The 17,380-nt window shown below is 42.9% G+C and overlaps 1 protein-coding gene and 1 long non-coding RNA gene across 4 annotated transcripts in view; one reads left to right on the top strand and one right to left on the bottom strand.

Moving 5' to 3' along the window:
- LOC129143652 (uncharacterized) overlaps positions 1 to 17,380 on the bottom strand; it is a 663,501-nt gene that overhangs the window by 593,394 nt on the left and 52,727 nt on the right. The window lies entirely within an intron of this gene.
- SLC7A14 (solute carrier family 7 member 14) overlaps positions 1 to 17,380 on the top strand; it is a 125,821-nt gene that overhangs the window by 68,229 nt on the left and 40,212 nt on the right. Inside the window, exon 3 of the mRNA XM_526378.8 lies at positions 15,926 to 16,162. Within this exon, the coding sequence (XP_526378.3) occupies positions 15,926 to 16,162 (237 nt within the window). The remainder of the gene's footprint in view (positions 1 to 15,925; positions 16,163 to 17,380) is intronic.

The raw sequence follows: 17,380 nt of genomic DNA, 5'->3' as shown, positions 1-17,380 counted from the left end.
ATGATTTTCCCTCCTCAAATTGAAGACAGCCTTGAGAGGTGAAACAGGAGGGTTGGTCCTTTGCAACTCCTCCGTGATCTAGGATTAGTCATTCATTCCACAGCTTGCATTTGTTTGTTCCCTGAAATACCTCTGGAAACTGCTGTTAACAACACTGGGGAGTGGAAGAGGCAGAATATTGTGAGGACAGGAAGAAAATGCAAAGATGAACAAATGCATGCCAGTCCTCAAATCTCTGAAAGACTAGCTGTCTCAAATGTCCCAATACACAGCCATATGTCAAAATCATAATAATGATGTAGCCACTCCTGATGCTTATAAAGTCTCTAAGATATAATTTAGCAAGCACATGATAAATGTTAGTTCATATTATTATTACTATCAGTTTTATTGTTATTAGGCAAATACTGTGCAGCAGGCACTGTGCATACATTATCTCATTTAATTCTCTCAATCTTCCTATCATGTGGATATTAATGTCCCCATTTTATGATTCATCATAAAACTAAACTTGAGCAGTTTTGCTGTGCCTCACACTAGCTGAAAACCATTTGCATAATCCCAAAAAACCCTACAAAATAAATGCCATTATCATACTCATTTTGCAGAGGACAAAACTCAGGGTCAAAGAGGTTAGGTGACTTGTCCAGAGCCACAGGGTGGTCAGTGGCAAAGGCTGGGTCTAAATATGATTCAGCCTGCTTCCAGAGACCATGACCCCCATGCTGCTTCATACAGACACAAACTTCCAAATTTATTATTTATTTATTTATGTTTGAGATAGGATTTCACTCTGTCCTCCAAGCTGAAGTGCAGTGGCATGATCATGGCTCCCTGCAGCCTCAAACTCCTGGGCTCGAGTGATCCTCCCAATTCACCCTCCTCAGCAGCTGAGACTACAGGTGTGCATCACCACACTCAACTAATTTTCTTTCTTCTTCTTTATTTATTTATTTTATTTTATTATTATTATTATTATTTTTTTTGTAGAGACAGGTGTCGCTGTGTTACTCAGGCTGGTCTCAAACTCCTGACCTCGAGCTATCCTCCTGCCTCAGCCTCCCAAAGTACTGGGATTACAGCTGTGAGCCACTGTGCCCGGCCCACCCCTAAATTTAAAAACTCACCAAAGAGAACCAAATGAATCAAGGAATGCTCACTTTTATTGGGGTTTCAAAAGACCCTGTACCTCACCCTATTGACTAGCAGAGCACTTTTCCAGATCAAAACTTCCCTAAGTCAGGTCATGAAGATGACTTGTAAGCTCAGCATCTTTCTGTCACCTGTCAGCAGTGAGGAGAAAGGTGTTGTAAAGTTCATGTAGCTCTTCTATATAGGGATCAATTGACAGCCCTGTAGGAAGGACGTCAGTTACCAATTCAGAGAAGGTGAGCACATTTTAATACAAATTTGCAAGTTTCTTAAATTGCTGATGGTGATAATGAGTTTCCTCCAGCAAAGCCAGGAAAACCTGGGCTTCTTTTACATCTTCTGCAGCACCTAGTAGTGTGGACAGTGCATGCCATGAGCAGCTAGCATGGCTGTGGGAGGGACTGACCACCTTCTCTGGGCCCAGCATAGCAGGAGATGCTGCAGAACATGGGAAAGAACTCTGAGACAAAGGGCTTGATATCAATATGAAGAAACAAGACGTGCACACGTGAAATAACTGTGAGTGCTGCAAGAGACAATCAGGCCTGCGTCAGAAGTCGGGACACCTGAGGTCTGATTCCAGCTCTCACCCTCAGCAGTCCAGGGCCCTCAGGCAAGTCATTCACATGTCCTGATCTCGGTTTCCTCCTCTGAAAAATGAAGAGTTTGAATTAGATTGCCTGTCTCATTAGTTTGCATGAAAAACAACCCAGAGAGGGGAAAGATTTGTAAAGAAGGGCCTATTGTCTCAACTCCCCCCCCGAACCCAACACATGTCCTAACCCCAGCTCGCATCTGGGAGCCAGGTGCAATTAGTCCCTGTAGCTGAACTGCCTCAGTTCAAGCCCTGCTTTGTCATTTTCTCCTTGTATGACTTGGGAAATACATTTAACCCTAGAGCTTTCCAAACAGGTTGCTGAAAGTTAGAGGTGTGCCAAGATATGGATCCTTCAGCTTTAGGACACCTGGAAAGTGATATAGGCCCCAGGCTAGTGAGCAGCCTCGCCCTTTTATACATTACATCCTTTCCATATCCATAATATATATATACATATACATTTTTTTTGGTGGGGGGGGACAGAGTCTCACTCTGTCACCCAGGATGGAGCGCTGTGGCATGATCTCAGCTCACTGCAGCCTCTGCCTCCCAGGTTCCAGTGATTCTCCTGCCTCAGCCTCCTGGGTAGCTAGGATTAGAGGCACATACCACCATGCAGGGATAATTTTTGTATTTTTAGTAGAGATGGGGTTACGCCATGTTGGCCAGGCTGGTCTAGAACTCCTGACCTCAGGTGATCCACCTGCCTCGGCCTCCCAAAGTGCTGGGATTACAGGCATGAGCCACCATGCTTAGCCCAAATATTATTTTCAAGGTGGGTTATGTGATATGGAAAAGGTTGAGAAGTCCTGATAACCTGTTGAGATCTTGGATTCATCATCTGCAAATGGAAATTATAACAGTTTCTGCATCATAACCATCTTGTGAAGATTAAGTTTTTGTATGTAAAGTGCTTAATATGCCCATGCACATAGTAAATGCTCAGTAATGTTTGTATTATTATCACCACTACCAAGAGTATTGGCCAGTTTCCAGCCTAACAAGACTAGGTTCTTAGTGCAAATGAGTAGTCCTGGTTCCAATGCTGAAGCTCCTCAGTCCGCCGCTAGCAAAAAAATGGGTAGACTTGCCTCCTACTCACTTTCCTCCAGATGAACCCTGTGCAAAGAGCACGCTTTTGACTCTGAAAGTATATGCCCAAGAAGAATTCTCTTCTCTACAGGAACAGCCTCCTTTAACAAGGCTATGCCTTAAAACACATTGTTAATAGGCTGTGCCTCAAAACAAGTAAATCAATATGTATAATAATTACAAACAGTGACGAGTGCTATAAAGGAAAATAAACAAGGTATCATGACAAAGTACTTTTTCTGAAGAAGTGATACTTAAGCAGCCTCAACTTTGTGCACTGAAATAGATGCTAGAGATGCAGAGATAAGTAAGGCATGGTACCTGCCGACAGCCATGGGATAAACACCTGAGACAGGAATGTTGATGAAAACTCATGAAGGGGAGTTATGCCAAGCACCAGCCCTTGCCCTCAGAGGTCTGCACAGCAGACTTTCTGAGTGGAGTCTAACTCGCTGATCACAGCAGCTCAGGAGCTTTGCATGTGCCAGGCCATCTACTTTGAACACTCTGGCCCACTCCTCATGTTGCCAGTTCACAGAGGCTGCAGACAAGGAGCCATGGCCACCCCAGGGAATCAAAGAGCTCCTGATACTTGCCCTGGCAAGGAGGTGAGATCACCAAAGCAAGGGGTGCAAGGAGAGAAAAGAACTGAAGGGAGAACTTTGTTAAATGACTACACACAGATGGAGATGGATAAATAAGAAGCAATGATGAAGAAAGAAAAGAAGTCGGCAGAAGAAAGGGAGTGAAACCAAAGGAAGAACAGATTCTTACACAAGGGAACAGAGAGGGAATGAGTGTTTGCATCACAAGCTGCAGGGACACTGATAAAAGGCCATTCTGTTGACAGCTTGTGGGTTAGAGATGGCAATTTCTGGGGTGTGATGAAGGCCAACACCACAGTGCAAAGGGAAGCATTAGCATGGAGAAGAGCAAACAGCAAGCAAGAGAATGGATCCTTTATTTAACAACCCAAGGAATGCATTTGTCCTGGACACAACCTGTGCCTGTGCCTTGTTAAAAGTCATGAATATGTATGTGAAAAGCAATTATTTGCTAACATGCATCACAGACATTTTATATACTATTCTTCACCACTCGTCACTCTCATAGACCTGGCCCTGAAAAGTCCCTTGCAAAGTAATTGAAAATATATATATAATGTATACATTTACATATATATGCATATACACATATTTGCACAAATATATCTGTAGATCTTATTAACTCTTTAGACATTTCCTACTTGGAATAAATTCAACAATAGCCCTTGGCTATATTAATTTCTCTTCAGAGTTTCTTTATAAATGCCCTAGCTTATCATTTCTTTGACTTCTAAAGAAAAATAACCAATATAATGAGTTTCTCTTATATGTGAAGCATAGATACAAACACCTGCTCCTTTGAAAACATTTCTAAGATTATTTTAATTAGGAGAGTGCTTACGTGGCAAAATACTATAAGCTCAGCCAAGGGCACTTGCTATTTTCCTTGGTGGGAAAGCCTCTTTCAAGAAGCTCCCCAGTGTATCCAAGGGAGTCACTATTCCATTCACTGGAGTTCTCTTGTTCAAAATTTAGCTCAAAACTCACCATTGCTGTTGCATTCAGTAGGAGCTACTTAGCTAGAAACAATCCATCAGGACCACGTAGGTGAGATTCTTCGGAAGAACAGTAACCCGTAACCCCCATCTTTGTCAGCTGTGCACAGAAGACACTGCGGCCACAGTTTACCCAGTGCATGCCAGCCTCATGGACCAGCAGCAGGTGGCAACACTCACACCATAAAATGCAAATTGTACACGTGTGCCCTACAGAAGGCTGAATCCGCCTAGAGTTCTGAGGTGTGGGGGAGTAGAAAAGGGGAGAGGAGAAGGAAGGAGGTGAAAGTGGTAGAAGTTTGTATCACAGGATGGGGGAGAACCAGAAGTAGGCACTGTAACTGAATCCATCTCACCAAAAGATTCTCTCCTGCAAGCCTCCTAAATCCGGAGTCTCTGGCCCTGTTCTTCCCCTCCCTGTGTGTTGGAATCCCTGTCATGAAGGGTCTCTCATGTCTTTGGGAAGGCCCCCCACAGAGAGCGGGTGCAGGCCCATGAAAGATTTGCTGTGGCTCCCCCTCCCTAGTCATCTTCTGAGAATGTTTCCCCTCCCAGTGGAACCCGCATCTCACCTGCTCCTCATCTGGGCTGAGGAGGCCACGTGAGGGCTCAGGTGGGTCCTCTCGGCACTGACCTTGAACCCAGCCCATTGTATTCTCAGGGCGGGGGTATGGCTGATCCCCCACAGAATCTTCTGAGATCTGTCATCTCTGTTGGTGCCACTTTCACCTGCTTTAGAAATGGGACACTGCCTGCTTCCTGAGAGTGATGAGTTGAGAAATATTCAGGTAGGAGAGAATTGTTGGTTGTCACTTCAGCTCCAAGTCTCCTTTCCTTTTCTGCACAAAGCCTTTTTAGTCCAGTTATAAGAGTCCCCTGGATGAGAGGCAGTAGGTCTCACAAAGAGAGGTTGAGTGAGAAAATGGGAAACTTCTATTCACCCTCACAATTTCTCATTGCAGTTGTGGAACAGAACAAGAAGTTTCTAGATTAAAGATTTCAAACCTAGGAAGAAACTTCTCCAGGTTCTGTTTTAGAAGTGCATTGAGCACACCTAGGGCTTGGTCTAGAATCTAGATGATTTCTAACCTTCCTACCAACTCTGAGACTCTAAAACTATCAGCCAACAATACTTGCTTCCAACCTGTTTTATCCCACTCTGAGGCAAAGGCTCCTGTATAAATACTCCACAGGCTACTGCTAAGTAAAGCTCTCTGGGATTCCTCTTCCTCGTCAATGAATAATGGCCCTAAGCTCCCACTGAAGGAGTACCTAACATATGTCAGGAACTGTAACACCTGTCCTTCGATGACTCATAACAACCTGCATAGTAGATATCACCATCACCATTTTCCAGGTAGGGAAACAGGGTCAATGAATTGGGTGACCTGCTCCAGACCACAGATAGCAATAATTTTATTTGTCTTTTTTTTTTCTTTTTTTTTTTGAGACGGAGTTTCGCTCTTGTTGCCCAGGCTGGAGTGCAATGGCATGATCTCGGCTCACCGCAACCTCCACCTCCCAGGTTCAAGCGATTCTACTGCCTCAGCCTGCCAAGTAGCTGGGATTACAGGCATGCACCACCACACCTGGCTAATTTTGTATTTTTGTTAGAGATGGGGTTTCTCCATGTTGGTCAGGCTGGTCTTGAACTCCCGAGTGATCCACCCACCTCAGCCTCCCAAAGTGCTGGGATTACAAGCGTGAGCCACTGCGCCCGGCCTATTTGTCCTTTAGTAAGCACTTACTTAGTATGCCCAGGCACTGAGCAAAGTGATCTGTGTGCAACATCTTACTTCATTGTCATAACCACTCTCTGGGTCTCTCTCCAGAGGCTGTGTGAATTCTATGACACCTCACTCCCTCTCCTAAAATAAGAAGGGGCTGCTGATGCTGGCCTCGGCATTCTCTCCCAGGTTGTCTGAGCATCAAATGTGAAACCATGTACAGTGAGTCTAGCATAGGTAGATGCCAAGAAAACATGCGCCTTCATCTTTCCCTTTTGTAGTGACTTTTTCCTTCCAAGGTGGCCTTTGATGATAACCTGAAGCCACCCACATAAAAATGTTAGGAGCAGAAAAAAGGACAGTTCCAGCCCACTTGCCGCTTCAACAATGAAGAAGGACCAATCTGGGCCAGAAGATTGGCTTGGGGCACAGATAACCCTGTGGATTCTTCAATTGAAAGTAACCACATGAGCATCATCATAACCATCATCATCAATTACTGTCATCATTATCATTTGATAAAGCAGTCAAGTAAAATAATGTAAGTTGATGATGATTATTAACAATAGCATGACCAGACAAGATAATACTTGAATTCCTCATATTATGGAGATTGTACCTTCAATAACCTCCAAAATATTTTCATAGAGGGAGATCTAGAGAAGAGAGTAAACAGATAGGTTGGTTACATTCTTTTGTTTTTTTGTTTTTTTTTTTTGACAGAGTCTTGCTCTGTCGCTGAGGCTGGAGTGCAGTGGCACAATCTTGGCTCACTGCAACCTCCGCCTCCTGGGTTCAAGCAATTCTGCTGTCTCAGCCTCCCGAACAGCTGGAATTACAGGTGCCCTCCAACACGCCCAGCTAATTTTTGTATTTTTAGTAGAGACAGGGTTTCGCCACATTGGCCAGGCTGATCTCGAACTCCTGACCTCAGGTGATCCGCCTGCCTCAGCCTCCCAAAGTGCTGGGATTACAGGCGTGAGTCACCACACCTTGCAGGTTGGTTACATTTTTTTTTTTTTGAGACAGAGTTTTGCTCTTGTCCAGGCTGGACAGCAGTGGCACAATCTTGGCTCACTGCATCCTCTGCCTCCAGGGTTCAAGTGATTCTCCTGCCTTAGCCTCCTGAGTAGCTGGAATTACAGGCATGTACCACCACGCCCAGCTAATTTTGTATTTTTAATAGAGACAGGGTTTTGCCATGTTGGTCAGGCTGGTCTCGAACTCCCAACCTCAGGTGATCCACCCACCTCGGCCTCCCAAAGTGCTGGGATTACAGGCATGCACCACCACGCCCGGCTAATTTTGTATTTTTCGTAGAGACAAGCTTTCTCCATGTTGGTCAGGCTGGTCTCGAACTCCTGACCTCAGGTGATCCGTCCACCTTGGCCTCCCAAAGTGCTGGGATTACAACCATTCACCACCACACCAGGCTAATTTTTGTATTTTTAGTAGAGACGGGGTTTTGCCATGTTGGTCAGGCTGGTCTCGAACTCCTGACCTCAGGTGATCTGCCTGCCTCGGCCTCCCAAAGTGCTGGGATTACAGGTGTGAGCCACCGTGCCCGGCCAGTTGGTTACATTTAATCAACAAATTATTAAACTTCCTTGACCTGTTTTGGGGGGTGACTTCTCTGACTCAAAGGACAACTTATTTCCTACCTGTTTATATGTTGATATATTTGGGGCAGTGGTTTGGCAGACTTGGGAGTTCTCTATTCCCTACCCAACTTTAATTGGAGCCCTGTCAGGTTCAATAACATGGTGTCATACACCCCTGATTAATGATGCTGCCTGTCCCCTAAACACAGGTGGTTACTGTCCACCTGGCACCTGCTTGGGCAGAGAAATCATAAGTCTCTTCTTAGACACAAAGAAACATAGGCATTCCCAGACAAATTGCTTTTCCTTCAGACACATTTGTAAAAATTGCCTGGGCTTCCCTGACAGGTGATGGAGTGACCGAGGTTGCTCAAGTAGAAGAGACAGTAGCAGTGAGGCTGAAGGGACAGAGCACCTGACCAATCACTCCCTGAAAAACCCACAGTTTTCGTGGCTAACCAAGGGCATCGGGAAGAGGACATCAGTGCAGGTTCACTGGGTCCAGCCGCATATGACAGGGCCTGGATAGATGTTTCTCAGGACCCAGCAACCTGCTTCTCAAGACAGCAATAATGGGGACACTGCATTACCCACCATATGGAGCTCAGTGTCACAGAGAAAACAAATGTTTCTGAGAGAATTCACACTTCATTTCTCTCTGAGGTCCTGTGATTTCTCTTCATACCCCACTCCCCATCTACATTTAGGCAGGACTAGCAACAATAGCTACATATACAGCATGTCTTAGCCCCGCTGTGGCTTCATAAAAGGAACAGAAATGTTTTAAGAAAAGTAAGAAAATCAGAAGAAAATAAGTAACAACTCAGCAAAATGCTATATTTGGTGAGGACTTTCTTAAAGACATGTTTGGGCCTAAGTAGTGAATTTCACCAGTGTAACCCAACGGCTGATTCCATCCTGTGTCTGGGAGATGGCAGATAGTTGGCACTTGGGAAGAATTGACTTCATGGATGAGAAATCACTGACCTCATCCTTTTGCTAGATCAGCCCACCCCAACCTTCCTGCCTACCCAGTGTGAAGTATAAGACACAGTATGCCCAAAATACCTAATAGGGCCTGATATCAGCAACCTATGGCCCACTCAAGGCAGCCTGACCGAACCTCTGAGCAACACTCCAGTTGTTGCTGATCCCAGAGGCCTGAATGAAACTGTAAAGTTGGCAAATTGTTTTCTTGGACACCTGCCTCCACTCCCTCTCATAATTCTTGATAGCCTCTTTCCTTTTGGACAGTCCTTCTGGTTGGTTGGTTTTCTGGTCTGTTTCCTCCATGATACTATAAGGCCCACAAAAAAGAGACTGTATTCTTCCTGTTCACCTTTGAATCCTTAAAAGCTGATATAGATACATAGAGATGATCCCTTACCAGTGCATGGGATAAATGAATGAGTGAATTAGAAAGCTCCTAAGGCTGGATATCAGGAGACCTCAGTTCTAGCCCAAACTCTGCCATTAATTGAATACGCAGCTTCAGATCTGGAGCTCAGTTGCATCATGTATAAAATAAAAGAACAACTCTGATGAGCAACTGACACCTCTTCCCATTCCCATGCTCAGTACAGCCCTGGGGGTCCACAGAGGAGGGTGAGGGGCTTTGGGGAAGTGTGGGATGAAGGAGAGCTTGAGCAGACCAGCCTCGGTTCTCCCACCCTTCAAACAGAGCCACCTGCTTTTACCTATTTATGTATTGGGCTCTCAAATAAGGCTGTGTGTGGAAAATAGAGTTCTACAACTAAGAGAGAGCTTTAAACTATACACGTAGATGAACTGTACAGTCCTTTTCAGCTAGTCCACTCGTCTGTTAAAAAGGTCCCACCCCCTCAATCACTTGATCTCAGTCCACCTCTGCAGGCTCATCTTCCACAATCTCCAAAGTAGCCTGCATGTGTCTGCCCAGCTACACCTTTTCGCCTGCCTGAAACCACCCTTTCCTCTATTTTTTTTCTGACTGGCAAAGCCCAGCTCACCCTCCAAGAAGTAGCTTAAAAGGCTCCCTCCCCCATTCTCCGGGCTTCCACAGCAACCAAAGAACCTTGCTCCTAAGAACCACGCTCACCGCACTGAGCTCCAAGAACACCTCATAAATGCTCAATAGTATTAAATACTGGCCGCATGGAATCAGCTGTTTATTAAACTCTTTCCTGATTGAAACATAGATGCCTCAAGGTCAGGAAATCTGTCTTACCATTTGTGTCTCTGTCATTCATTACACTTCCTCATTTCATAGCCACTTAACAATGTGTGTGGAATAAAGGAAGGAAACTAGAAAATCAAAAATTATTTGGGAAACTGTTAAATTAGCTGATAAGTAGGTTAGGGAATAGTCAAAGTAAGATAAGTTACATATTAATGGGAAAATCTGTCTATCTGAGTAGAGTAATTGGCATTCAAGTGTGAATAACCCCTAGATTTAATCCTTCCAGGTGAAAGTACACTTATTTGAAAGTACTTATTTATCTAATGGCTTTCTTTGGTGGAATGCAGAGGGAAATTTATGTCTTAAGTGGAGAAGCCTTTCTCCACTTATGATCAGGCAACATAATAATTGAATACATCATATTATATAAACTGTACCCCCAATAACTTCCCCCTTAAGTGGAAAAGCTTCCCCACTTAAAAATAGAATTTTCCTCCTTTTGCCTACTCCCAGCTGGGTCTTTCTCCTTTACCCTGTTAGGAAGGAGAAGTTTTGCTTCCTGGTTCTAAAAGGGCAATAGGGAATCCGGGTAGGCTGCAAGTGACTCAGCAGAATTAGAGAGGGAGAAGCATGTCATGATTATCTTTGCTATTGGGTTGTGCTCTGTAAAGCATAGTTTAGAAAGGTCAACATTGCATGTAGGCTGTCTGAAAGAACTAAACCTAAGGCTGGCTCTTTATTTACATATATGATAGAACCATAGACTGTAACTTGAAAAGAAATTCACATTGAAAAGGACCATGTTTTTCTGAAACCCCAAATCACACATCATCTGGGATACATATAAGAGGATTAACAGAGAATATTGCAAATCGAGAATCTCCCGGTACCTTGTCCCAACCCACTTTTCAATGTGGAAGTTCACTCCAAGTTCTAACTGATTTTTAGGCTGGCAAATTATCAATTTAACCACAAATAGTTCTGGGTATAGAAATATAAAACACTAGAAATGGGACAAAATATAAATAGGAATCTGTTTACAATAGATTTATATGGTGGGTAATTGAAAAGGTGTCAGACTTGCAGGCTTATTACCTCTAGTCCTGCTGAAATAAATCCTTTATATTTCTCAAGGACTTAGAATTCTCAGCTCTGACCAACACTAAGGGAAAATTTCCATCATGTGGTCTGCAGCATGCAGTCATTCACTGATGGCTGCCTGCACCTAAACATTGGATTTCATATTGATTCTCTCTAGCTATATCAATAAGTACTTTTGAAATCAATATGCCTCTCCCTCTAATCACTTGGTGGATAACCACAAAATGTAAAATCACTTTGATAATAGCATAAGGCAAATATGATTAGAAAGGTAACTCGGGCAAAATTTTTTAATGGATTCACCAAATTAAGTAAATATTATTTATACGTTAATCTCTCTCTTTTTTTTTTTTTTGAAACAGAGTCTTGCTCTGTTGTCCCCACTGGAGTGCAGTGGCATAATCTCAGTTCACTGCAACCTCCACCTCCCAGGTTGTAGCGATTCTCCTGCCTCAGCCTCCAGAGTAGCTGGGACTACAGGCGTCCACCACTGCACCTGGCTAATTTTTTTGTATTTTTAGTAGAGACGGTGTTTCACCATGTTGGCCAGGCTGGTCTCAAACTCTTGACCTCAGGTGATCCACCCGCCTCGCCCTCCCAAAGTTCTGGGATTACAGGCATGAGCCACCGCGCCCGGCCATTGATCTCTCATTTAAAACAGTGATTCTCTACCCTAGTACACCCAAATTCATTTTTGGTAATAAATACTTTGTAATGCTTCCTCTACTACTCTGGATGAAAACTAGAGATGGTTACCTTCCTACGCACTTAATTTTTTAAAAAATAAATATGTCCTGAGTGTGAAAGATAAATCAAAGGAAAGTAATTTTGAATAAAAACAATATTTATTTCAACATGTGAATGATGGGGCATGCGTACATTAGGAGACGCAACGAAGTCGTCAGTTGTTTGCAGTCATTTGTAGAACCACTGTGAGTACAACTGCCACAAATGCAGACTCATATAGGACTGTTATTTGATGCTCAAAAACCATGAATAACATTGTTGTTGATGATGGTCTTCCAAAATGATGATCAAGTCGGTAAATTCCAAACCAAACGAGAGACAACTGTCTCTCAATTTACCCAGCTGTTGCAGTCCTGGAAAATTCAATGTCTAAAAAGTCATGCAAAAAAAAAATGCTTTGTGTGTATATGTAAAATGGAGATAAATTCAAGTTCAAAAATTATAAACAGGTTTGTACTTAAATGAATGTCCACTGGGGCCATCAGCAGTCATATATGATACAAGACAGAGCTTCATCCTGTGAGTCAGTCACATTGCAGAATGATGAACAGCCCAGGTCCCTGTCCACTTAATGCCACAAGTGCCCACAATCATCGTGAGAACCACAGACACTCCCACATATTTCCAAAATTCCCCTAGGAGTCAGTACCACCTTCACTGAGAACCATTGGTTCATATAGTATTTTCTACAGGGCTTCCCTCACTCACTAGATGATTAAAAGTTGACTTTAGCTGTAAAACCAAAGAATGATGCACCAGAAGGAACCCTAAACTGTATCTAATTGGCCGTCTCATTTCATCCATAAAAGGGTAACTTGCCCCTCAACACTCAGTAATCTAGGACCCTAGATAATCTAGGATAAAAACCAAGGTTTCGCCGGGCGCAGTGGCTCACGCTGTAATCCCAGTACTTTGGAAGGCTGAAGCAGGAGGATCACTTGAGGTCAGGAGTTTGAGACCAGCCTGGCCAACATGGAGAAACCCCATCTCTACTAAAAATACAAAAATTAGCCAGGCATAGTGGTGCATGCCTGTAGTCCTAGCTACTTGGGAGGCTGAGGCAGGAGAATGGCTTGAACCCGGGAGGTGGAGGTTGCATTGAGCCAAGATCACACCACTGCACTCCAGCCTGGGCGACAGAGTGAAACTCCATCTAAAAAAAATTTTTTTTTAATTTAAAAAATTTTTTAAAATTCCATTTCCATGCTTTTAATTTCTTATGGAAATTAGAAAGATACTCTTAAATGTGTTTCTCTTACATACCAGATATTTTAAAATAGTTGAATGAGAACATTTTTCTCAGGATATTTGAGGCTGTAAACATTCAATTATCACCAGTGAGCTTCAATGCCAGGCTAGATGCTCTCTAGTACCCACTCTAAGTCTGAATTTCTCCATACAAACAAATCAGAAAGATTTTAAAATATTATAAGATCTTTTACAGTGTGTCCAAAACAACGATTTCGTGAAGCAGAAATTGTCTTGTATGGTTAGTGCCTGATTGATTTTCCCACTGTTCTCCCCAAACTATAGTCATTAGGACCCCAGCAGGACCTTGGGAAATGACTAAGATTCCAAATGCTCCTTATACCATGCATAGCCAGGGCCTCTTTCTCTGATTCAGACAGCAATGGACTGGTCCATTCACAAGACCTAACGAAGACTTGGCCATTTGCTAATTACCCTTGGCAAGTGTATTCTGGTGGCAAAATGGGTATTTTTAAATTTAATTTGTCAGATCGAATGTTATGGAGAGAATGTTTGATTGCACAAATTCCATAAATATTGGCTCTCCAAATTAAATTTGCAATCAAATCAATGCCTGCTTCAAAAGCATCATTTGGAAAAGATTTTACTTATAAATCTTGTACAATATCAGGTGGTAAAGTTGGGTGATGAGAATAAGCACATAGAATATAGGAGTAATGGGATAATGCTGTGGATCCAATACCAAAGCAGAGAATTGAGTTGCATCTTCACTTCCTTCCTCACACAGCACTGAAAGAGCAACCTAATCCGTATGTGCAAACTCAACTCCCGAGAACCCTGAAAACACACGGCATCCAAGAAAATATCATCAGGTTCTTGTATTTAATGCGTGCACACTCTATACTTTCCCCATGGAAGAGTTCTTCAGGCCTTTCTTCAAAGACCATTTCCTCTTAATTTTAGACTCACTCTAACAATTTAAATATCAGGTGTTGGAAGCAGCAATTTAGAAAAGAGGCAGTCTGACTGCTACAGGTAAGCACTGGGACAGCAACAAGAAGTAACAACTGACAGTCTGACATCAAGGAAGGAGATGGAAAGCTATATTTACAAAGCAAGGGGAGGAGGGCTGACATAGGAACTCAAAATAAATAACAGACTGGGCCATTTAATGTAGAGACAAACAGCTTCACTATCCCTGACAGCATCTCCATAATACTGAACAATATTGTAACTGATGTAAAAGAAAAGCTAAGCTGTGCTCAATAGATTTTGCGGCAAAAAAAATTACAAAGTTCAATATAACAGATGGAATCCTAGAGGGTCAGAGTTAGGAGATCCTTAAGAGAGTCTTTGGTGTAATACTTTTATTTTAGAAACAAGGATGCTGAATCTACAGGGATGGAGTAGAAACAGGAGCCCAGCATAACTGGTCCAGTGCTTCTTCCATGTAAACATCCTGACAACTGAAGCAGCTGAGGGGAAAGAAGAGATAGTACATCACATGGAATCATTTATTGTGCCATTGCTTTTGACATCTCTGTTTTTGCTTCTTTGCATTGATTTCACTCCCTTCCAAATGAGAAGAAACCTGCTCTCTTTATTCACAAAAGAGTGAACTATTGTTCCCTGGTTTGTGATGAGAGAACTTCAGGGTTGGCCCTTAACAAAATTGGGACTGAAGGTAAAGTTGACTTTGAGTTCCCTCCTACATCCTCTTACATCCCACCCCTGGTATGTTTCCTCCAAGCTGTCCTATGTCTGACCTCCAACTCGTTGCCCCACCCACTGGCCCACACCCAGAATTCCTAGCACAAAATAGGGAACTCTCCCAACTCCCAGAAGTTTGGTATGTTCTTAATATCTTTCTAATGTATTCTCTAATTATGTCAGAGAATGAGGCAATATTCCAGTGCATTTCTGATACAAGTGAGCACATGTATTACCTTGGGAACTGGTTAAAATGCAGCATCCTGATTCCTATCTCCTGAAATTAGGATTCAATCGATGATTCTGGTGGAAGTGGGCCCTGAACCCACTTTGGAAAACACATGGCTCTGCTTACCTGGCCAGCGTCATCTCCTCCTAATACCTCAGTGCACACTCCCCTCCACCCAAATACTTCATACTGTCTCTCTCTGCCATGTCTTTGCCTCATGTTCCACCTTCTTCATCCAATTAATCCCTACATATGCCTCAAAACCCTCTAAGTACATGTCTCACATCTCTCCTCTCATTGTTATACATTTTTACACTGTCAAGCTTACACAGCCTACAGTGGGCACTGATGGCCTCTCTCCCCTTAAGGGCAGGGGCATATGCCATTTGTCTTTTTTATACCCAGTGCTTCACACCCTGCCATGCACATGGTAGGACTCTAAAAGTGTTTGTTAAATTACTTTTTGTGCATGTGCTAGATTTCCTTGTTAATAATTAGTAATTTATTTATATTTGCATCTTTTATCTACCCCCTAGATATAGTACAGCATTTTCACAGATTGCTCAAAGTATCACTCTCAAATGAGGAGCACCTTCTGTAATATGTAAAAACTGAAAGAGAAGAAGTTTGTGCATAATATAACCCTGGTGCCATCTAGGGTGGGGGTCGTGATGAATTGGGCCCATGTTCACACAGGATATCTGACACCTAAGGAGCATGATAGAGACACACACAAGTGGAATTTTTTCTAAATAAAGATCAGTTTCCAACAGTTCAGTAGAATTAGTTCTGATTGCCTTGCTAGTCATTCAAGTTTGCGTTTTTCAGAAGTGAGGTTGGAAGAGGTAAGAGTTGGCTCTGAATCGATTCATACACATAAAACTTTGTGTATTTGTTCTGAGATCCTAGAGAGTCTCAGTATGTTCCACCCACGGTTGTTGGCCACAGGATGTCAGCTCATCTCCTGAAGTCCACCATCTGTGTATGTCTGTCCCTTGCAGGTGTCTGCTATGCAGAGTTTGGAGTTCGAGTCCCCAAGACCACAGGATCTGCCTACACCTACAGCTATGTCACTGTTGGGGAATTTGTGGCATTTTTCATTGGCTGGAACCTGATCCTGGAGTACCTGATTGGCACTGCGGCCGGAGCCAGTGCTCTGAGCAGCATGTTTGACTCACTAGCCAACCACACCATCAGCCGCTGGATGGCGGACAGCGTGGGAACCCTCAATGGCCTGGGTGAGACTGCCACATCCTCCTACCCTCAACATGCAAACTTACAGAGCCACATAAATGAGTTCTCCTTTCAGAAAGCAATTTGGCAAAATGTATCAAAAGCCTTAAATATATCTCTCTTTTTCTTTTGCAAAGTAATTCTTTCTCTATGAATCTATCCATCCTTAAAAAATAATTCTAATGTCCATGGAAGCATTATACAAAAAGATGCTCACCACAGCCTTATTTACAATAACAAAAAGTTAGAGACAGCCTAAATATTCTACAGTGGGGCAAGTGACTAAGTAAATTGCAGACAAATACTATGTAGCTAGCAATTAAAAGGATAATTAGGGAAACTTGTAATAACATGGATTATGTTTTAATGTAATGTCATACGTCAAAGGCTACAAACCATACAGGCACATGTCAATAACTATATAAAAATAAAACCAATGCAGGAAAAAAAGAACTGTCAGCAATTTCTCCAGTGGTTTCATCAGATTTTTTTTCCAAATTTCAATGAAAAAAAATTTAATGAATAAAATGGGTTCCAGCCTAGAAGAGGTCAGGGAGGGGTAATGTAACAGTGAATGCTAAACCATCAGAAGCTCATGTAACAAATACCATGAGACCTCAGGCTCCATCCATCATTTGCCATCCACTCCTTTTTTTTTTTTTTTTTTTTTTTTTTTGAGACAGAGTCTTGCTCTGTTGCCCAGGCTAGAGTGCAATGGCATGATCTGGGCTCACTGCAACCTCCACCTCCCTGGTTCAAGCAATTCTCCTGCCTCAGCCTCCTGAGTAGCTGGGATTACTACTCAGCTACCACACTCAGCTAATTTTTGTATTTTCAGTAGAGACGGGGTTTCACCATGTTGGCCAGGCTGGTCTCAAACTCCTGACCTTGTGATCCACCCACCTTGGCCTCCCAAAGTGCTGGAATTACAAGCATGAGCCACTGTGCCCGGCCACTCTCCATCTTGATGCCTGATAAACTCACATTCTAGGAAAGCTAAACGATAGTTGAGGAAGCTCTGGAATCTTGCCTCAGAACTTCCAAGGAATGATTCTGTGGCTGTGTCAAGTCATCTAACTTTGATATTCCTATCTCAAAAGAACTGACAAAAATGCTGAGCACCCAAGTACCATGACAAGATAAAAATATAAAGAACAAACCTGTTCTGTGTACTGATTGCATAGAATTTTAGGTCTAAAAGAGTCCTCCAAAATCAGGTCATT

Source organism: Pan troglodytes, chromosome 2 (genome assembly GCF_028858775.2).
Source record: "Pan troglodytes isolate AG18354 chromosome 2, NHGRI_mPanTro3-v2.0_pri, whole genome shotgun sequence".
NCBI lineage: Eukaryota > Metazoa > Chordata > Mammalia > Primates > Hominidae > Pan > Pan troglodytes.
Note: the sequence above shows the minus strand (reverse complement) of the source record. Positions and strands in the feature narration are given on the sequence as shown.